At 37.7% G+C, this 22,799-nt stretch overlaps 1 protein-coding gene across 1 annotated transcript in view; it reads right to left on the bottom strand.

Moving 5' to 3' along the window:
- ME1 (malic enzyme 1) overlaps positions 1–22,799 on the bottom strand; it is a 184,344-nt gene that overhangs the window by 18,756 nt on the left and 142,789 nt on the right. The window contains exons 8-9 of the mRNA XM_032339159.1: positions 15,968–16,065; positions 13,448–13,561 (exon numbers count right to left, since the gene is read on the bottom strand). Coding sequence (XP_032195050.1) covers positions 13,448–13,561; positions 15,968–16,065 — 212 coding nt within the window. The remainder of the gene's footprint in view (positions 1–13,447; positions 13,562–15,967; positions 16,066–22,799) is intronic.

The following is a 22,799-nucleotide window of genomic DNA, read 5'->3' as shown; positions in this document are numbered from 1 at the left end:
AAATCTGCCAAACATATGTGAGCCAAAGAAATGTCAGAATATTACACATATTACCGATATTTGGGCTTATTAACATTTTCATGTACCATGTGTTATAGCTGCTCTTACACTCTCTTCTCTAATTATCAGAGTATTCTTTCATTCAGTTTTCAACAAATACTGTGTCTCAGAAAATGTTTTAGGAAATGGGGATGTAACAGTGAAAAAAATTAAGTGTTTCTCTTTCTGGACTTTTATTTAATATTAAAAATCTTAATTCTTCAGACATTTGTGAGAAACCAGCACTAACAAATGGCAATGTGCAATGTCACTTAAATATCATTTACTAAACTTTATTTGTGTTAAATAACAGTGTCTTAGAATGCAGAGCTGGCTTCAGCCACAGTACTTCCAAATTGCGTACCATTGAGTAAAAATAGAACTTGATGCCGTATTTATACCATAGTTTGATTTTTCTGAACAAGAACTAGCTTTGCATATTTTTATCTTAATGTTTTGTTTACAAATGTGTCATGTATTATATCTAGGAAACATCTGGTTATAATTTTCTAACTGCAAATTTTTAGGATTTTGACTTAAAATAATAAAGCCCCGCCTAATGTTACATGGAGCTTTAAGACTTAGAAGTTGTTGTCATGTATTTCATATAATCCCCTCAACAATTTTAAAAAGCAGGGCAACTACAGGGCACCTGGGTGGCTTGGTCAGCTGAGAGTCAGACTCTTGACTTTGGCTCAGGTCATGATCTCAGGGTCGTGAGATGGAGCCCCTTCTGGGCTCTGTGCTCAGTTGGGAGTCTGCTTGGGATTCTTTCCCTTTGCCGCAGCCCCCACCCCGGCCCTGCCTCTGCCTTGCTTGCAGGCATGTGCACTCTCTCTCTCTCTCTCTCTCAAATAAATAAATCTTGAAGGAAAAAAAAAAAAAAGGAAGAAGTAGGGCAAGTAATTAGAGTCATTTCACATGAGGAGACAGAGGCTCTGAGATGTTAAGGGACTTGCCCAGGGCAGATGCTGAAACTCAGTCTTTCTAATAATACATACAGCACAGTACAGTCATAGAGAAAAAGCTTTACAAATGGTATGTTTGTTTTAGTACATTTGTTCTTAAATGGTGTATGTCCGATTGCTTATAAATTGTTACCCCTGAAGATGGTACAAATTTCTTGTTTTGAAAGGTTATGACCATTTTATTTCTGTTTTTAAAGATTTATTTATTTTAGAGAAAGAGTGTGTGTGTGTGAGCAGGGGAAGGGGCAGAGGGAAGAGGCAGAAAGAGAAGCAGACTCCCCACTGAGGAGTCCCCATATGGATCCCACACTCTGAGGATCATAACCTCAGTTGAAATGAAGAGCTGGATGCTTAACTAACTGAGCCCCCCAGATGCCTCTATTTCTGTTTTTAAAATACACGTGGATTCTGCTTGGGATTCTTTCCCACTTCTTCTCCCTCAACCTTTGCCCCTTCCCCTGTGCATTCTCCCTCCCTACAATAAATAAATTTTTAGAATCTTAAAAAAAAGAAAGTACTTAGGATTATGCCAGGTTTTACTGTGTGTGTGTGTGTGTGTGTGTGTGTGTGTGTGTGCGCGCGTGTGTGTGTGTGCGCGCACCAGTTTTTAACAAGAGCTCAATGTTAGTTGCAGTCATAATTAAAATTATTGCAAAGATAATATTTCATTTTGTGTGTATGTCTTTTTTTTTCTAATCTATTCATTCATCTGTTAATGGACACTTGGGTTGCTTCCTGTCTTGGCTACTGTAAATAACACTGCAGTGAACATGGGCATACAGGTATCTTTTCTAGTTAGTGTTAAGATTATTTTTCAGTGTCTCAGAAGAAAATGTTAGATAAATAACCTCTTAGAACTAAGAAATGACTAATGGTGATAACTGAAAGAAATGTACCAAAGTTATAGCTGTTGGAATTATGACTTTTTTTCTTCTTCACAGTAATTTTAATCATTATGTTATATACCTGAAACTGACACAAAATGATACATCAATTCTATATTAATTAGATGTATCTATATCTAATCAATAAAATCTTACTTCATTCAGAACAAAATTTGAAGCTTACTGTTTCATATTCACTTGAGAGAACATTCTAGTCTCCAGTAATATTACATTGAGTACAGTTAGGTCACATTCATTCATCTTGTTCATTAAGAAAAAAAAAGCATCAAGTAAATTCAGTTTCCACTTTTGTTAGGAAGCATCAAATTGTTCAGTAAAACTTATCTATTATCATAGGCTTTTCAGAATTAGTTGTAGGTCCAACAACAAATAGGTTATGCAAACCTAGACTAATTTCATGAGTAATCACTAAATATTCTCAGTTTTTCTTTTGTATTTATGAGACATGAATTTTTTTTATTTATTTGACAGAGAGAGAGATCATAGGTAGGCAGAGAGGCAGGCAGAGAGAGGAAGAAGCAAGCTCCCTGCTGAGCAGAAAGCCCGATGCAGGACTCGATCCCAGGACCCTGAGATCATGACCTGAGCTGAAGGCAGAGGCTTAACCCACAAAGCCACCCAGGCGCCCTGAGACGTGATTTTTTAAAAAATTCCCTTTTAATAATATAAAGGAATGTGCAATACTGAAATCTTTACAACTCTCGTCAAATTGCAGGGAGGGGCTACCTGGTGCTCTTATCCTCATCTCTCTTAGCTTCTCAGCCAGGAAATCTATTTCATTTACATATCTCAATTACAGAGATTAATTCAATATTATCCTAATATATAAACGAAGTCCAGGTTTAAGGATAATTTATTAGTCACAAATGATTAAAAAAAAAAAGGCATTTGGGAGTACCTCAGAACTCCCTCCAAATATTTTGATAATTCAGACTTTGACTCAGATCCCAATTCCTCATCATCCATTTCCTGTGTCAGTGTTCTTTGCACTGTAACTTGACAGTTCCTTCCACAAAAGGCAGTTATACTTTCCAAGCCCTTGTCTTTGGACTTGAATATGCAATTTCTTTGGTCAATAAAATGGATGCTGGAATGAGAGTGTGCCAATTCCAAGCTTAGGCCTTAAGATTAATTGTTGTTTCTGCTTATTCTCTCATGCCTTTGCTATTTATGCCTTAAAAGTATGTCACCTGGCTAGCCGTCTGGTTCATCAAGGATGAAAACCTTGTGAAAAAGACCTGCACCCAACCTATGACTTAGAGCCACCCGGCCAACATTATCAGAGCTACTCCACCTGGCCCTTAGGTATGTGAGAAATAAATCCTTATTGTTGCATGTCACTGATTTTTTGTGGCTTTTGATAACTCAGCAACAGCTGAGTGAGACAGGGGATAATTTTTTTGGATTCAGGGGATAGTTTTAACTTCAATTATACATTCCATCATTTCTTTTTACTCATTGTTCTTATCTGTTGTTTTGGGGATAAGAGGTTCCTTTTCCTGAAATGATTTAATTAAAGTAATGCTTTTACTATCTATCTGAACCTCAATGCTCTTATTACTGCTTACTTATTTGGCCAAGAAAATAATCTTGTGGGGCACCCGGGTGGCTCAGTTGTTAGGCATCTGCCTTCGGCTCAGGTCCTGATCCCAGGGTCTTGGGATCCAGCCCCGCATCAGGCTCCTTTCTCCACAGGAAACCGACTTTCCCTCTCCCACTCCCCTTGCTTGTGTTCCTGCTCTCGTTATCTCTCTGTCAAATAAATGAATAAAATCTTTAAAAAAAAAATCTTGCATTATCGGAAAAGAAAGAAAAATTCTGGTCTTGGATAGGAATAAGAACTTGGAACCATTTGAGAGTTATAGTATTTAACTAAATTATTTCTGAACTATTTCTGGAAATAGTATAAGCTAAAATTCATGACTATTTTTGTTCTCACGACAATGAAATTTCTAGGACAGATACTAAATAAAGTTGCAGCTTGGGGAGACATATTTCCGGGGAATAATAACTTTTAGCTTCCAGCATTCTAAACTAAACACAATGTGTTTTGGGTTATTGCTCTTTCCCAGAAATGCATATACTCAATTTCAAGTATAAAGATATTAGACTAATATCTACCCGAGGCTAGACATGGCAAATGCTACAGAACTCCACATTGTTTCTAGCATGGTTCCTGCACACCTGAGGCTAAAGGGCTAAATGAGATCTTGCAGCTAGAAATTCTACTTTCAACACAACAGTCACCAAGCTGAGGTACCTTCAAAGGACCTTGAGGGAGACAATGCACATCATGAAGCAGTGAGCATATGGCTCTTCCCCAAGCCTGTGGTAGTGCTTGTTCGTTTTCAGGCAAAAGCAGGAGTCTCTAGTGTCTAGCCCAACACCCACAGGTGAGGCCCAAGTAATGGTGGTGGTAGCGGCCACCATATTTGGCAGCTTTCCTGTTTTGGCAGAGGCTGATTCTCCAGCCCGCAGTTAACAGTTTCCTCACTAATGCAGATACACATTACAGCTATTCCTAAACACTGAGCCTGTGTCTACTTCTTCTTTGGTTTTCCTTAAAGATTTTATTGATTTACTTGAGAGAGAGAGCAAATGAGTGGGGGCCAGGAGGGAGGAGAAGCAGGCTTCCTGCTGAGCAGGAATCCCAACTTGGGCTCAATCCCAAGGTTCTAGGATCATGACCTGAGCTGAAAGCAGACACTTAATGGACTGAGCCACGCAGGCGCCCCATGTGTCTACTTCTTCTAAGGTTTAGAGATTTGTATTTCACAATGTTTTTATGGACAAGGGAACTTTAATGTGTGCTATGTTCTCTAACAGAAAAAGATCTCAGGATAATTATTCAAACTACTCCAAACTGGCTAGAGTCACCTCAACACAATGTTATGTAATCTTCAGGGCTGCTGGGAAAATGCATAACTCAGAGAGAAGACAGTGTATCACAGGGTTTGCCTACTGGTGTTTTCTGTTTCCCACCTGACAAAATGTAAGCATTATGCAAATATAAGTCAATAAATTTACTATAGTATCTGAAAATGTCATATTACTTTTTCTTTTAAGATTTTGTTTTTAAGTAATTTCTACCTCCATTGTGGGGTTCGAACTTACAAACCCTAGATCAAAAGTCACATTCTCCACTGACTGAGCCAGCCAGGCACCCCCTGAAAAGGTCAATTTTATATCCAAATCCTGAAACCCTTTTCATCTATGGTAGAGAATCCTAATTGTCCACCAATAGTCATGCTCTCCTTTTTAAATTTTTTTTAAGTTCTATTTTTGTAATCTCTGCTCAGTATGGGGCTCAAATTTACAACCCCAAGATCAAGAGTTGCATGTTGTTCTGACTGAGCCAGCCAGGTACCTCATGTTCTCCTGTTGTTGTTGTTTTAATTATATTGTTGTGAAAACACAATATGAAATCTTAAATTTTTAGGTGTACAATCTCTCTTAAAAAAAAAAAAACAGCATTTTTTCATTCACTCGTTTTTGATAATAAAACTTCCCAGTTTTAGCCAATCACATTACTACCCAGGTGGATGCTCTTTCCTAGAGTCCTTGCAGCCTAGAGTGGCATGAGACTTTCTCTGGTCAAAAGGACGGAGTCAAAGTGATGTGTACAACTTCTGACCCAGCTACCCTGTCCCCGTCCTCCCCCCACCACCCCAATCCCTGCCGCATCCATTCCCCACCCTCTCTCCCTGGCTGGCTGGAACAGTGAGACCTGGAAAGCTTCTCTGTACCCAGGGATAGATGATAGACACACAGATGCCCCTTTTCTGCCTACCTCCATACTATTAAGTGTCAAAGAGATAAATTTTAACTTAAGTTACCATATTTTGGGGTCTCCTTGTATAACAGTTTAAAATTAAAATCTAACCAATCCGTACCTTTAGGCTAGAAGTCTCTTCATTTCATATCTGAAAATAGCACATATACAGTCAGGAAGAAACTGCCTTGACAAACCCTTATCTTCTGGGAAGGCCAATGAGCAAAACATTAAAATCAAGAAATTTTTCCAGATTCATAGCAAAGTAAATTCTACCACTTCTCTATACTTAAACAATTGTTGTTTTTTATTCCCAAATTCTTGCTCACTGCATTTTAATACAATTCTTTTTTTTTTTTCAATTTTGTATCATTGGCTGTAAATAATCTTCTGCGTAGGGGCGGCACTGGGTGGCTCAGGCTGTTAAGCATCTAACTCTTGGTTTCAGCTTTGGTCACGGTTTCAGGGTCCTGTGGCTGAGCCCACACTGAACTCTGATGCTCAGCATGGAGCCTGCTTATCCCTTTCCCTTTGCTCCTCCCCTCACTTGTGCTCTCCCTCCCTCCTTCTCTCTCTCCCTCAAATATATAAATAAAATCTTTTAAAAAATAGCATTTTGTATATTTGAAAACAGATACTGAATCTCACTGTCTCCTTTCCCAAGGGAGGAACCCTGATGTTTTTAATCTACTTTTCTACTTGAACCCATCTCTCTTCCCTATCATAGTTAGTGGCTCAACTGAACTCTCATATGCTCTTGTTCCCCTCTGGATACCATAGAACTGAAAACTGCACTGGAATAACCAGTGTTGAATATGGCCAAGGAAGACCACACTTCCTAGATCTGGCTTTAAATGTTCTATTATTGCATTCTACTGTCATGTTTTCTTCTTTAATAGCAGTAAAATATGATCAGTCTTCCCCTGTGGTTTACTTCAAGTAGAAAGGAGAAACCCCACAGAAAGGATGGTAAGGGAAAGGGACATCGGGAAGATTTCCAGAACTATCAATAGAAATAGGAAAGACTAAAAAAGAGGAAAACATGCCACTGCTTTGTTTATTTTAAAAAGTGCTTAGGCTAGTCAAACAGTAAGATTCCACACAATCCATGGAAAAATGGCCTGGCCCAAAGCAAGAGGTAGAAGAATTAAGAGAAGAATCACAGTGAAGGCTTGCTGAGAGCATCTGGTGTTCCCAGTCTGAATAAACAACCAGTTCTTGACCATCCAACTTACTGACAAACTACATGACAAGGCGAATACATTCAAATTGCTTCTGGTATACAGTTTAAAATAAGTTCACACATGATCTCTCTAAAAATGGAAATCTATTCATTTTCATTGATTGCTATAAATATAGCATTAATTTTTGATAAATTTTATTGGCTAGGGACATGAATAAATCACTAGTAGCAGAATGCATTCTAATAGTCAACAGCAAATAAATTTACATTACTCCTGAAAACTTCTCATGATATTCAGAAAAGTAAATAAAAGCTCCCCAGTGAGACCCAGAAAAACGCCATCCACAAATGCTAGAGAGAAAACATGGGACAAAGGCTCCGGATCACAGCCCCAGGCTCTTCCCTTCACGCATGACCTAGGGCATGTCCTTTGAGACTTCCATGGATGTTGATTTCTCCATCTATAGAAACAGTTTGGATTAGTGGTGAGGACAATGTGATGAAAGTGAGCCAGATCTGAACTTTCCAGAGCACCAGACTCACCTCAGGAAAGAGATTCCTGAGCCCTGCTTTCAGATATTCTAATTTAAGTCCTGGAGGAGGCTCTGGAATCTGTGAATTTTTTTTTTTAAGTCTCCCAGGCGACTAAGATGATGTCCAGTTTTGAGAATCACTGCACCAACTGATTTATCAGATTTCTACCAGATGCATTTTAAAAAGATACGTGATATATTTCAAAAACATACAAAATGCTTTTTCTTTTACTAAAGAAGAAAAGCTGTAGAACAACCAATTATTATTCACAAATTTCTAGTACTGCTTTTTTTGACTGACAACTTTACATACAACGAAAAATATTTAATGTTTAAATCTCCTGAATTTCCTGGAATGAGAAGCAAATTACAAAGAAGATGGATAACCACTGTATGAAAGGCAAAGGTGTATGATTTCAGCACGAACACTTTGCTTTCTGAATCACAGCAACAGCACAGGCAGCGCCCAGCCAGCTGAAGCCAGATCTTGACCAGAAGACATCTACCCAGTAAGAAACACAGATTACCCACAACCTCTCCCCCAAAGGCTTGATTCTTTCTGGTGACTTAGGAAGGCCAGGAATCATGAAATGGAATATGAGCACCACTGAAAGCCTCTACTTGCCAAAAACAGAAGAATCAAAAGACAAAAAGCAAGGTCTCTCAAGTTAACTGCTGTACCATTTTCAAAGTCTATTTGAAGAGCTGGTTTAGAGGAAGAAAATTCTGGAATGGGACCTCTAGGTCTGGCAGTATTAAGGCAACTGCCTACACCTTCAGACTTCCATTTTCCTCCTTCTTTCAAAATCTGATTTGGAGTCCATATTCTTTATGCTACTCCTGTCCGTTGGATGTTGGATATGGATATAGAAGATTTCTTGTCCATTCATTCCCACTTCCAGGATCCCTTACTCAAACACTTTTTGCCTTCTTTTGGCAAAGTGAACATGGGCATTTCTTATTGTAGAAATCCCAAATCCTGTGTGTGTTTTTTTAAAGAGTCTTTAATTACACCAAATGTATTATGGATAGCTGAGATTTTTTTTTTTTGAGTGTTATTATTTCTTCAATCTCCCCTACCCCTTATTTTGTGCTGATTCTTAGGAGAGGAGAGAAGATATAGCTAAACCATACTGAATTACTACCTTTTTCAAAAGTACAGATGTTCTGGTGCGGGTGGAAAGGATAGGTAGCAAAGACCTCAAGATTTGGGGTTAGCATTTCATGCCCCACGATAGAAAAAATTAACTATGGATTGTTACTGATAAATATTTATTCCTTCCTACACACAGGCACTAGAAGACTTCTTCCACAAGGGTTTTCGTTTGCCTTCTCTTAGAATCCATGCCTGCTTGGATATTTTGCCCCATTGCACTGGCCAGGTCTGCTGTCAGGTGATCAGTTTATCAGAGTTGAACTTGGCCCCTCTCTGCATCTGTACACGGGGCCCTCCTTGCAGACTGCCAATGCCATTTCACTGCCAGAATAATTATTACCTTGTCTGATGATGACAGAACTCCATAAATGAGGGAACCACACAGTATACTTTTTAGTTTCTGGTTTTATGTCTTTAAAAAGTGAAGGAGTTTATTCTATGTTATGTATTATAAAAGATTACATGACAAATAAATAAAATTAATAAAATGATGCTTATTGGTTTTCAGGAGAGGTTGTGAAAGTACTAAGGATAAAGGACAAAAAACAAAAAATCATGTAAATCTGAAAACAAGATTACACTAATTTATAAGTTATCCTCAGACTTACTAGTTCTGTAACAAAGATCAACATAATAATTTTGACTTTTTAAAAACTTGAAAGAAAAAGTAGTTAATTGAAGCTTCATGCTTCTTTTATATTAAATAGCACATAAGCTGTTAACTATATAACAATCTTTTAAAATGTAACTTTATCTTGGCAAGAAGAATATATGCAGTTCTTTATTCTGGCAAGTAAAAGACATGAGGTAAGAGTGACTGATTAGGTCTAGGCAAAAACAAATTTCACAGTTATTCCAAGTATTGTAATCCACAGAATTTGGAGTCTCACTTTAGTAAATCTATACTAAAATTATTTGAGATGCTAAAATCTGTATATTTTCTATAAAGATTTCACATAAAAATGTCATTAGAAATCACAAAAGAAATCCACAGTCACAGACTTCCACTTTTTTTTTTTTAGATATTTACATGTATTACATCCCTAAATACAATGTAATTTGTATATCTTTTTTTCCATGGCTCCAACTTTTTACATGCAGATATTCTCAAAATCTCTATCTGCAGAAGCCGAGACCCTTATCCTGAGTGTCTGTCTTATAACTCTGATTGCCACGGGGACATTTCCATGAGATCAGCAAAGGTAACTTTAACCCTAACTTGCTATGTCCAAGCTGAATGACATTATCTTTCTTTTTTTTAAAAAAGATTTTATTTATTTAATTGACAGACAGAGATCACAAGTAGGCAGAGAAGCAGGCAGATAGAGAGGAAGTGAAGCAGGCCCCCTGCTGAGCAGAGAGCCCGACGTGGGACTTGATCCAAGGACCCTGAGATCATGACCTGAGCCGAAGGCAGCGGCTTAACCCACTGAGCCACCCAGGCGCCCCACATTATCTTTCTCTTAAACGTGATCTCTTCGTTATTCCTTTTCTATAGTAATAACCACATCATTTATCCAGACACTCAAGGAGTCCTGCTAGATTCCTGTCTATACCACCCTACCCTATTCCTCCCTCCATATTTAGTGGTTACTAAGTATGCCAATCCTGTTTACTAAACATCTACTGAATAAAATGTCTTTCACTTACCCCCCATAATCACTGCTTTATTTCAGGCACCAATGAATTTTTATTACTACAACAGCTTTGTAACTAGTTTCCTTTACTCCGTTTGCCCTCATTTCAATCCATCCTCCACAATGCCTAGAGTGACAAGAGACTAACCCCCTCTGCATAAGTTTCTTCAATTGTTCATTGTCAGGATTTAGAAGAGCCTTTGTCACTGGTCAGTCATCTGCTTCCTTTCAAATCTAAGCCCTGAATGTCTTTTATAGTGAAATATCCTCTTTAGCAAATACTCTTCCTCTGCCTGGAAGGCCATTCATCAACCATTTATTAACAAAATATGTATTGCCAGTTATGTGCTAGACACTATGCAAGGCTTTGAAGACACAGAGAGATGAAAGACATGATCACAGGTTCAGCCAAGATCTCCTAGTGAAATTTCCATAATACTTCCCTTGTCTCACTTCCAGATAGGAGACATTTAAAACATCTGTGGAGACTCAAGAACTCCTAACTCTTCCTTTCAAACTGAGGTAAAGAAACACCTTTTCTAGGAACCCTCCTCTGCAGGTCCATTCTTCTCATCAGTGCAGCTGGGAACTTCATTTCCAGGGCACCCCTGGTAGCAAGAATGTATTTCTATAACACTTTCATATAGAGACGTAACTTTCAGATTGATTTCTTCCCACTAGTTTGTGGGCCTCCTGAGACCAAGGGATTTACTAAGTCCTAGAGTCTAGTACGATGCCTGACCAAGAGGCAATTTCATTCAGCAAATCTCATTTCATGATCATGATATAAGTTGTGTGCTCAAAATGTATAACTTTCTCTCTCTATTTATGATGATTCTTCAAAGCTATAGCAGTTTTAAGCCAAAAAATTTTAAACTTTATGCTTTTCTTATATTATAAAAAATTACATTTCAAGTTAATAAAATTAATAAGATGATTATTATTTGATTCTCGGGAGATATTGTGAAAGTACTGCCTGTCTTATCTTACTTTCTTATACTCATTTGCCACAGAAAGTTATGCATATACTCTTTATTAAGGCAAAATTTGTCTATATTAGTTTAAAACCTTTTTTCTAGCTTTAAAAGAACATAATTGCTTAGGAGAATTTGGAATATACAGAAAGGCATTAAAATAATATGTTTTAAGCTAATATATATTTTATAAATTTACTTCCATAATTTTATATGCATCTCAATGTTTTTTAGATTTATTATTTATTAGAGAGAGAGAGTATGCACACATGCAAGCAGACATAGGGAAAAGGCAAAGGAAGAGGGAGAGACAGAATCTGAAGCAGACTCCCCACTGACCATGGAGACTGACATGGGGCTCAATCCCTGAGATATGACCTAAGCTGAAATCGAGAGACAGCTGCTTAACCACCTGAGCCATGCAAGAGACCCTACAACTCAATTTTTAAAATATAAAATAATAAGATATAACATGGTGTTTTCCTTCTTTCATCTAACATTATATTAGTAAGTCTTTAATGTCATAGTTCTTTAAAAAAAATATATGTATATGTATATGGAATGGAATATTATTCAGCCATTAGAAAGGATGAAATCTTACCATTTGCAACAACATGGATGGAGCTAAACAGTTATTATGCTAAGTGAAATAAGTAAGTTGGAGAAAGACAAATACCATATGATTTCACTTGTGTGTAATTTAAGAAACAAAAAAGAGAGAAATTTAAGGAAAAAAAAAAAAGAGAGACAGAGAAGCAAACCAAGACAGAGACTCTTAACTACAGAGAACAAACTGATGGCTACTACAGGGGAGGTGGGTGAGGGATGGGTGATACAGATAATGGGGATTCCGGAGTGTACTTGTGATGAGTAAAGGTATATGTAAGTGTTGAATCACTACACTGTACACCCAAAACTACTATTACATTGAGTGTTAACTAACTAGAATTTAAATGAAAACTTAAAAAATGAAAAGAAAAAAAAACATAAAACATTGTGTACATCTCTATTTCTATAAAATATATTCTTACGGGGCGCCTGGGTGGCTCAGTGGGTTAAGCCACTGCCTTTGGCCCAGGTCATGATCTCGGGGTCCTGGGATCGAGCCCCGCATCGGGCTCTCTGCTCAGTGGGGAGCCTGCTTCCCTCTCTCTCTCTCTCTCTGCCTACTTGTGATCTCTACCTGTCAAATAAATAAATAAATGAAATCTTAAAAAAAAAAATTCTTACAATGGAAACTATTGGCTCAGAAGCATAAATTTTTAAAGGTCTTGGATACACAAAAGCCAGTTTTCCAGAAAGTTTGTACACCTTCACATTTGCTTCTATACTAAATTCCAGAAGTCTATGCTGATCACTGGTTATTTTACATATTCACCTTCAGGCAGAAAGGGAATTCACGAGTTTTTTTTCTGGCAGTTTAAGGAAGAGCACTTAATGTGCAGTAATATTAATGCCTTATCACTAGAAGTAATATTAATGTATAAGTAATATGAATGCCGTATAACTATATAGCAATATGGTCAACCTACCTAGTCTTTTTTTTTTTTTTTAAGATTTTATTTATTTATTTGACAGAGACCACAAGTAGGCAGAGAGGCAGGCAGAGAGAGAGAGGAGGAAGCAGGCTCGCCGCTAAGCAGAGAGCCAGATGTGGGGCTTGATCCGAGGATCCTGGGATCATGACCTGAGCTGAAGGCAGAGGCTTTAACCCACTGAGCCACCCAGGCGCCCCAACCTACCTAGTCTTACTTGGTTCTCACAATAACCTAGGAAGAAGGTCCTGTTATCTTTATTAGAGCTGGGGAACCACCTTGTAGTTAACACTGAACAGCCCACTTATTAAAATCATTCTCAGAATTTCCATTCAAACCCTCAAGAATTTATTCCAGAGAAAATAGCAGGCAAAAGAGTAGCTATTTCATTATCTGTTCTTTTTTTTTCCTAGCTAGTGTGCAATTTGACAGACAGCCTTTAATAAAAGGAGCTAACCTAGGTGTTTCAGCAACAAACTGCCTCATCTGGAAACTAATTCAAATGCACTGCCAACCTATAGAATTGTAAGGGGCCCCCATACTTCACAGGCTGCTTCTGTAGCTGAGCCGGTCTTTTTTTTCAGAAGAGTATCAATATCACTGTATGACATGGTCATTCATGTAAAATGGCTAGCCTTTTAACACAGTGTTGGGGGTAAGATGAGTGGAAGTAGTGATAATCTTTGAGATGGGCACCCAGAATAGCACATTAATTTTTCTTCAGTTGGAAATGTCAAATTCTTACCTTAACTATTAATCCTTTTGAGTCAACCAACCATATCTTCTTCATGGCTTTCTCTTTTGGTAAACCTTCTTTTTGCATGGCCATTACAATCAGGTGTGCAATCCCTAAGGCAGCCTGAGAAGGACATTATGAAAACAAAACTTGGAAAAGTTGTTCCACATAATAACTTACCAAGAGTTACATTTCCCTCCATTTTATCTTTGTTAATAAGAAAGAACAAAATGGTTCCACTGACTTAAAAAGCTATATTCCTTCATTTATACTGAGAGCAAAGTATTTTTGTCACATTTTGGAGTAAGCTAATGAACAATTTTTTACTCTTCTTATCACAACAGAACCACTATTATGTGGTTTGCTCTTTAGCTACAGATAAACCAGTGATATCCTTGACTGTCATTACTTTAATCCTGTTAATGCAATTAAGATTTGCTCTAATGAGAAAATATTGAGCTTAAAAGAATGGCCTGGTCAGCCTTGCTTATTGGACTGTATTGTTTATTGTTGGGCTCCAGCTCCTCTAATTGAATTTGAAGAATGAAGCCTGGTCATTTGGATGGGAACTTGACCAATTAGGCAACAGAATAAAACACATAAATTCTCTGTCCCCAAGCATTTATTTATTCTGTTAATTTGGACAAAGAAAGTACTGTGAAATCTCTTGCAAGATTAAAGGAATCAACTTCTTTGGTATTTGATAAATTTTGTGATAATCTGTGAACATCCAAAACCTTTTCAGGGACAAACAAGCACCAGTTTTGAATCATCCAACCATGAATACCTCTGCCCTGCTGAGTATCAAGAAGTGGCCTGTACCATTCATCAAAAACCCTTTGGAAATTCAAAGAATTTGAACTCAAATAAGTTGACTAAAAGTAAATACAGCATGTAACAGCCACACAAATAAAAAACTCAAAAACAAACAAACAACAAAAAAGTAAGCAAAAAAACCCCTCGAATTTTAATAAGATGTAATTTAGCCTTGATTTTTATTTTGATGTGAAAATGAACTTGTAATTTACGTTCTGAATACTTTGACATGTATATCTTGGCATTTAAGATTTAGCTTTGCGTATTTCATTTTAAGAACTAAATCAAAACTAACACAATATACACAATTTCTACCAGTATAATACATTTAATCATATTTAATTTAAAAATCTGAAGCTTCTTATATAACACAAAAGTATTTCTCCATTCATTATATTCTATAATTCTAAACAGATTTGGGCAGCTTTCTCACAAGAAGCTCAAACTCAATTGACATTTTAATTTCTTTTTTTTTTTTTTTTTAAAGATTTTATTTATTTATCTGACAGAGATCACAAGTAGGCAGAGAGGCAGGCAGAGAGAGAAGGAGGAAGCAGGCTCTCCGCTGAGCAGAGAGCCCTATGCGGGGCTCGATCCCAGGATGCTGGGATCATGACCTGAGCCGAAGGCAGAGGCTTAACCCACTGAGTCACCCAGGCGCCCCGACATTTTAATTTCTATTTTAGGGGGTGAATTATCACTGGAGTCTAGTTTTCTTCTTTCAAATGATTAACTCATAACAAAAGAGAACAAAAAACAGCCCACTTTTGCGTCCCTGCCATCTCCTTCCAGCAATTGTAAATGTTTTGCTTCTTTTGCATGGGAACAATGCACAACAAGTCTCCAATTCAAATATTTTTTTTCTTAAAAACTTGTATGTAGTTATATATGTGCACACTGGCTTGTGAATCAAATTAAGAAAACTCTCATAGGTGCCTCCAGAGGATACTAAAAGTGTCAGATATAATATCTTAAATACTTCCAGGCTTTTTTTTTTTTAAAGTTTTATTTATTTATCTGACAGACAGAGATTACAAGTTGGCAGAGAGGCAGGCAGAGAGAGAGCGAGGGGGAAGCAGGCTCCCCACTGAGCAGACAGCCCAATGCAGGACTTGATCCCAGGACCCGGAGTTCATGACCTGAGCCAAAGGCAGAGGCTTAACCCACTGAATCACCCAGGTGCCCCTACTTACAGGCTTTTATACATAATCACAAAATGTAAACTTTTTGTTCCTGCAAAATATGCAAAATAAAAGACCACGCCATGGTGGCATGGTCTTTTGTTTTGATAATCTCTAGAAATATAAGATTGTGGAAAGTATCACTATACTTCTATACTAAAGCCTCCTAAGACAAATGAATATGCCTTAATAAGTAACTGGGGAATCTTTCAAAAAACCTATAGCTGGGGGCATCTGGGTAGCTCAGTGGGTTAAAGCCTCTGCTTTCAGCTCAGGTCATGATCCCAGGGTCCTGGGATCGAGCCCTGAATCGGGGTCTCTGCTCAGGAGGGAACCTTCTTCCCCTCTCTCTGCCTGCCTGTCTGCCTACTTGTGATCTCTGTCAAATAAATAAATAAAATCTTAAAAACAAACAAACAAACCTATAGTTGCAAAACACTAAAAATCTGAAAGATATGTCAAATTAATTAATTAATTAAGATAAACTCTATTCATTAATTTAAGGAAATGTAAGTCTTGGATAAGCAGGTACCTCTCCAGCTCCTTGAAACAGTACTGTTTGATCAGACAGTTTGTTCTTGGTTATTCGAAGAGCCGCAAGGATGCCAGCTACTGCCACAGACGCTGTTCCTGAAACAGGTAAGAAATAGCCTTGAGTAAACCTGAATCAGATCCTGCCAAACTTGACACCTGGAATCTTTATTCACATCTTGAACCCGTCGCACAACAGGGTAACTGGTACAGAAAGGGAACCTGCGGTTGGCTGACCCCGTGCTTAGAGGGGAGGTGAAATTCTCAGGCTACTGACATCAGTATTTTAGGATAGCAACTCACTACTATTCCTGATCACTTTCCAAAAAGATTCTGTGACTTAATGTGGTGATTTAATGAATAAGAGCATGGGGTTTGCATTCTTATGTGGAGTCCAGCTCAGCCTGTTTACTAGGTGGATGAATTTAGAGAAAAAAATTTTTTTAAGGTTTTATTCATTCATTTGAGAGAGAATGAGTGAGAGGGAGAGAGCACAAGCCAGGGGGAGGGGCAGAGAGAGAGGGAGTAGCAGACTCCCTGCTGAGAGCCCAACCAACCACCAGGGCTCAATCCTAGGACCCCAGGATCATGACCTAAGCCCGAAGGCCAGATGCTTAACTGGGGCCACCCAGGTGCCCCTAGAGAAATTATTTTGTATACCAGTTCCCTCATTTGTAAAATAGTTGTACTGTGTGAGATAAAACAGTACTAAGTGCTATTATATTCTTCCACCTAATTACTCTAGGGACTCAGAAACCTATTACTGATCCCTCTATACAAAGCGAGCACACAGTAAATGCTTGCTGATATTAGTGGTGGTCATAATGATGTTTTCAATACAATCTGGTATTTAACCTTTTAATCGTTGATCTGAAAAAGTGACAGTTAATAGCTATTAAAATCTGGTGTTATGCATCTTTTAATTGGCTTCCTACCTATAATAATCAGGGGTGGGTCCCAAAGGGGCTAGACAAAATTAGTGTAAAATTTACCTACATAAAGATAGTTTTTCCTTATCATGGCCCAGGTTCATAGAAACTTCCAGTTCTACTTTTATTACTTGAACATATAAGCTTTCATAGACCACAGAATGGTTTTCTTGCTTTTAAACATAATTATATAGCTGAACTTTATTGGCTCATGTCTGAAATAAAACTTTGTACCCTCCTGCAGTACTTTCCAGCTGCATCTACATTTTACTCCTCAAAAAAAAAAAAAAAAAAAAAAAAAAACGCCAGGAACCTATAATGGTTCCTAGATCCCTCACCTAGGTAGCAAAGCTTAGTTAAACTTTAAACACTCATATTTGGTTTTAAAAAAAATAGACTCAGAATAGTTTGATGAACAACACAATGATAAAGTGTTATATATGCCAAGTGCCGAAGATGAATGAGCATTTTACCATCGGTATGTTTGTTCCTTTCAATCTTTTGGTTCGTTGTGTCTTTCTTGTAGAATGTGGTGGTCATAAATAAGATCATGATAAATGATAATTACTGAAGACCTGTGTGTCGCTTGCATTTTTTAAATTTAGAAACAATGTAAAACATGAAAATAAAATGCTTGCAATTTTGAGCCAGCATTACAATAAATTATGAACTGTGGCGAGTCATATGCATTATGTAGAAGCTACTCTTCTATACATTATTTAAAATGAAAGCCTGTTTTCTTTTGGGAAATACCTAGCAGTGAAATTATTGAATGATATGGTATTTCTATTTTTAAGTTTGGGGGGAATTTCCATATTGTTTTCCCCAATGGCATGCCAATTTGTATTCCCAGCAACAGTGCCTAAGGGTTCCTTTTTCTTCACATATTTGCCAACACTTGTTATTTCTTGTCTTTTTTATTTTTATTTTATTTTATTTTATCCAATCTGACAGACATAAGGTTATATCTCATTATGGCTTTGATTTGCATTTCCCTAATGATGAGTGATGTTGAACATCTTTTCATGTATCTGTTGGCCATCTGTGTCTTCTTTGCAAAGATGCATAGTCAGGTCCTCTGCCTATTTCTAATTAGATTATTTGTTTTTTGGTGTTGAGTTGTATAAGTTCTTTCCATATTTTGGATGTTAACCCCTTATTGGATATATCGGCAAACAAATGAAAACACTAATTCAAAAAGATATATGTACCCCTACGTTTACTGCAGCATTATTTACAATAGCTAAGATACGGAAGCAGCCAAAGTGTCCACTGAGAGGTGAATAGATAAAGATGATGCGCTGTGTGTATGTACACACACACACACACAATGCCATAATGAGATCTTGCCATTTACGACACATATGGACCTACAAGACATTAGGCTAAGTGAAGAAAGTCAGACAGAGAAAGACAAATATTTATGTGTGGCATCTAAAAAAATAAATGAATAGGGGCGCCTGGTGGCTCAGTCAGTTAAGCATGCCTTCAGCTCAGGTCATGATTCCAGGGTCCTGGGATCACGCCCCACGTTGGGCTCCCTGTGAATCTATTTCTCCCTCTGCCTGCTGCTCGCTCCCCTTGCTTGTGCGTGCTCTCGCTCTCTCTGTATTAAATAAATAAATAAAAACTTTAAACAGAATGAATAAACAAAGAAAAAGCAGAACTAATCTATAAATACAGAGAATTAACAAACTAATCGTTGCCAGAGAGGAAGGATGGGCAAAATGGGGGGACGGCAGTAGGAGATACAGGCTTCCGGTTATAGAATGAGGAAGTCACAGGGATAAAAGGCACAGTGTAAGAAAGAGTCAATAGTAATGCAACAGTGTTGTGTGGTGACAGACGGTAGCTATACTTGTGGTGATCACAGTGTAAGATATAGGGTTATTTTTTTTCTTTAAAGATTTTATTTATTTATTTGACAGAGAGAAATCACAAGTAGTTGGAGAGGCAGGCAGAGAGAGAGAGAGAGAGGGAAGCAGGCTCCCTGCTTAGCAGAGAGCCCGATGCGGGACTCGATCCCAGGACCCCGAGATCATGACCTGAGCCGAAGGCAGCGGCTTAACCCACTGAGCCACCCAGGCGCCCCAGATATAGGGTTATTGAACCACTCTGTTGTACACCTGACACTCACAACACTATATGTCAACTATACGCAAAAAAATAGTAATAAATAAAATGAAAGGAGAGCCTGTGTAAAACTATGGCTGATCTATGCAGAAACAGGATCAGAATGGTTTGTCACTTATATCAAGACAGACTCACAAGAGCAGTTAAACAGAAGAAAAGAGGATTTTAGAAAGGCATGAGCATCCGGTCACTAGATAAGTAGTTACTCACTAATAGTAGCTCAAGCTATTTCAACCTCAGGCTTTTTGAAGTAAACTGGCCTGAAGTTTGGGTTTGGGGGACTCTAAGCTCTCTTCTAACCCTGAGATGCTATCATCTTAAGGGTCTCAATAAATTCTACCAGAACCATAAGATCTATCCAGCTGAAGAACCAAAGGTAAAGTATTATCAGCAATCACTGTGTATTATCATTTTGATTTTAAATAGAACTGGGCATTTAAGAACAGAGTAAAATATTTCAGGAGATCCAAACTATAATGTGGTGACATCTTTATATGGTTACGCTGGATCATTCTGCATTAAAAGCCAAGATGTTTTAAGTTTGTACACATTTCCTCAAATTAGAGAAAGTAAATCTCTGTCTACATTGGATGTCAGAGGCTTCTATTTAAATGAATATTCCATAACATCTCATGAGGACATAAACTTCTCTCCATAGAATTAGTTAATAAAAATCAAAAATATAATTTTAGCACTACCAAATAGTTAATTTGAGCATGATTCTTGCACATGTCCTAGTCCTACTTCCTGGTATGACTTTGATTTAAAATTTAAATCTACAGTCAAGGAAATAAATGTGGCAAAACAATATTCTATAAAAACGCAAGTTTCACAATAAATTGTTTCAAAGTAATTTTTGTTTTGAGATTGAAAGATAAATTTTTAGGAAAGCAGACAGAGGCAAGCTGAAGTTTCTTCGTGCTATGACTTTTAGAGTATTTATTATTTAACACTGATCAAAGAATGACCTCTACTAATGCAGCAATTTGTTAAATCTGATTGGAATGACTATGTATAACTAGCAAAGGAGACTTACATGTAATCAAATAATTATAATCCTCATGTGCTACTAACTAAATAGATCAGACAGAACTAGAAGCAAGGGGAGCAGGAGTAACTTTGTTGAATCAGGGGCCACAGTATTAGAAGTACATGTCACCCGAGCATGGTATCAAAGGATTAACAGAAGAGGTCCAGGACCTCCGGTAGGGTGAGCATGTGCAAAGACGTGGAGGCAGGGAGGACTGGTCAAAATGAGGGACCGAACACACAATTTAGTTTTCCCTCCCCCCAATAAACTTTACTAAAACACAGAATGAAGATTACCAAAAAAAAAAAAAAAAAAAAAAAAAAGATAAAGGAGCCAGAAGAGGATAGCATTTTAGAAGCTAGAAGGCAGATGGGCAAATGGCAACAGACATTAGATGTGAAAAAGCTGACTTCCTGACAGCCATGGGGAATGCTAAGAAGCAATCGGATTGAGAAAGCAGAACTCTCAAAAGGCCTGGCTATAGGAGGCACCAAGCACTTCTGAAAGTGTGGATGAAGAAGAGGTGAAAACCAGGGGGCTGCTCAAAAATCTGGTGAGAACTAATTATAACGCAGATTCATTTTCCTCACCTTCTAGCAGACGGCTGACCCTCCACACTCTGGAGGTTTATTTAAAAAACTGGGAAATTTATTTTCTAGAAAGGACATCTGGATTTTAAGACAACAGGCATAAGTGTAAGGCATCGGGAATAATTGGGTGCAAGGATGCCATACTTGAAAAAGAGATTAAATGCAAGTTTATACACTCAATATGGTGGACCCCCAATCTTCCCCTACTTGGCTCAAAGAATAATGACAAAAGCTCATTCTAGCAGAAAGCTACTATCAGGGGCACCTGGGTGGCTCAATCAGTTGGTTAAGCATCTGCTTTGGGCTCAGGTCAGGATCCCAGACTCCTGGGTTTGAGCCCTTCAATGGGTTCCTTGCTCTTCGGGGCATCTGCTTCTCCCTCTGCTCCTCACCCTGCTTGTGCTCTCTCTCTCTCTCTCAAATAAATAAATAAAATCTAGAAAAAAAAAGAAAAGAAAGCTAATATCAAGAGAGAGACTGAAAAAAATCTTTTCTGTGGAATCTGAGCAGTGTAAGAGAAAACAACAACAACAAAAAATCCCCCCAAAAACAGAGACTGATACAGAGGATTTCCTGAAAGAAATGGCTCACTCAAGTCAAGTATTGGGTCAGTAAAGACCCAGAATACAAGCTCCATTTGTATACCAAACCTCCCAGAATGTAACAGGAGGGAGAACACAGAACACATGTGAAACTGTAGGCATTAGACTGTTGTTGATACTGGGGAAGAGTTGGGACAAGATCATGCAGGGACTTCTACTACATACTAACAGTAACTATATATATATATATATATATATATATATATATATATATATACACACACACACACACACATACTACATACTAACAGTAACTATATATATATATTTTTATATACATATAAGTATATACATAAATAAAACTAAAATTATAAGCCTTATAATTATAAAATTATATAATTATAATTTATTACAGGTAACAGCTGGCTGCTGAAAGATTCTAAATTCAGAGAGCAGTGTGGGGAGTAGATTTGAGAGTTGGAGGCTGGTGGTATGTAGGTAAGTTAGGAAGTCATTGCAATTACTGAGAGGATATTGCAACAATCCAAGAGGGAAGCAAGTTAAGAGGGAGGAAATATTTAAGAGATAAAAATCAACAGGTCTTAGTGATTAAATGCATAGATTGGGTGAGGAAAAAGTCAAGAATTATTATACATTTTCTTGTTTGGATGACTAGGAAAAAGTTTGCAAGGAAAACAGGAGTTCAATTTTTGAACTTACGAGCTCTGTCCCTTCTGCCTATGTGCTGCTCAGGGGCCAGTGCCAAGAAGGTAGTTAGATATACATATCTGGAACTCAGCCTAGAAATCCCGGTCAGAGATAAAGAGATAAAGATCTGGAATTTAAAAACCTGTAGTTGTATTTAGGTCATGTGGGTTGCTAACACTATTTGGTGAGTGGCTAAAGGAGAGAACCCAAATGAAGAAAAACATTTAAGGTTATTCTGCTTATTGCAGAAGAATGTGATATAGGGGAAGATGGCTAAGTAAAAAATGGTCAAAGAGGTAGGAGAAGCAAGAAAAGTATGGTACCATGGAACCAAAGGGAAGAAGTAGTGATAAACAGAGAAAGGTCAATCAAGAAAGAAAATGGCAAATAACTACTGGGTCTGGTGATTCCCTCCTGGTGACCTTTCAGAGAGCTATTTTAATTCAATATGCTAGAGCCGAAGCTGGAGGGCAGTGTGCTGAGGAATAAATAAAAGAAGAACAGAAATAGCAGGTGTGGAGTAGCCCTTGGAAGAGTGTAGATAAAAGAATGAATGAGAAGGAGACGGGAGTGGGAGGGGAAATGGGGCCAACAAAGAATATTTTATTTTTATGTTTTTATGAGAAGAATGACAAGGACTGTTGGAGGAAAGAATTTAGGGTCAAGGGAATTATTTCCAGAATTAAAGCAATTTAAGCATGATATAGGATAATGGGAAGACGGCAGCAGAGAAAAAGAGGCTGAAGACACAAGAAAAGAAGCTATCTACTAATTCTAATGAGCTTTTCTTAATTGGTCTGGCTTCACTATTAGGAAAGCAAAGTAATGTTTTAAAAATTCTGCTCAATTAAATTCTTTAGTAAGAAGATTGTGACAAAATAGTCCTACATTATAATTCTTG

The sequence above is a fragment of the Mustela erminea genome, chromosome 4 (genome assembly GCF_009829155.1).
Source record: "Mustela erminea isolate mMusErm1 chromosome 4, mMusErm1.Pri, whole genome shotgun sequence".
Taxonomy (NCBI): Eukaryota; Metazoa; Chordata; class Mammalia; order Carnivora; family Mustelidae; genus Mustela; species Mustela erminea.
This window is presented reverse-complemented; position numbering and strand designations above follow the sequence as displayed.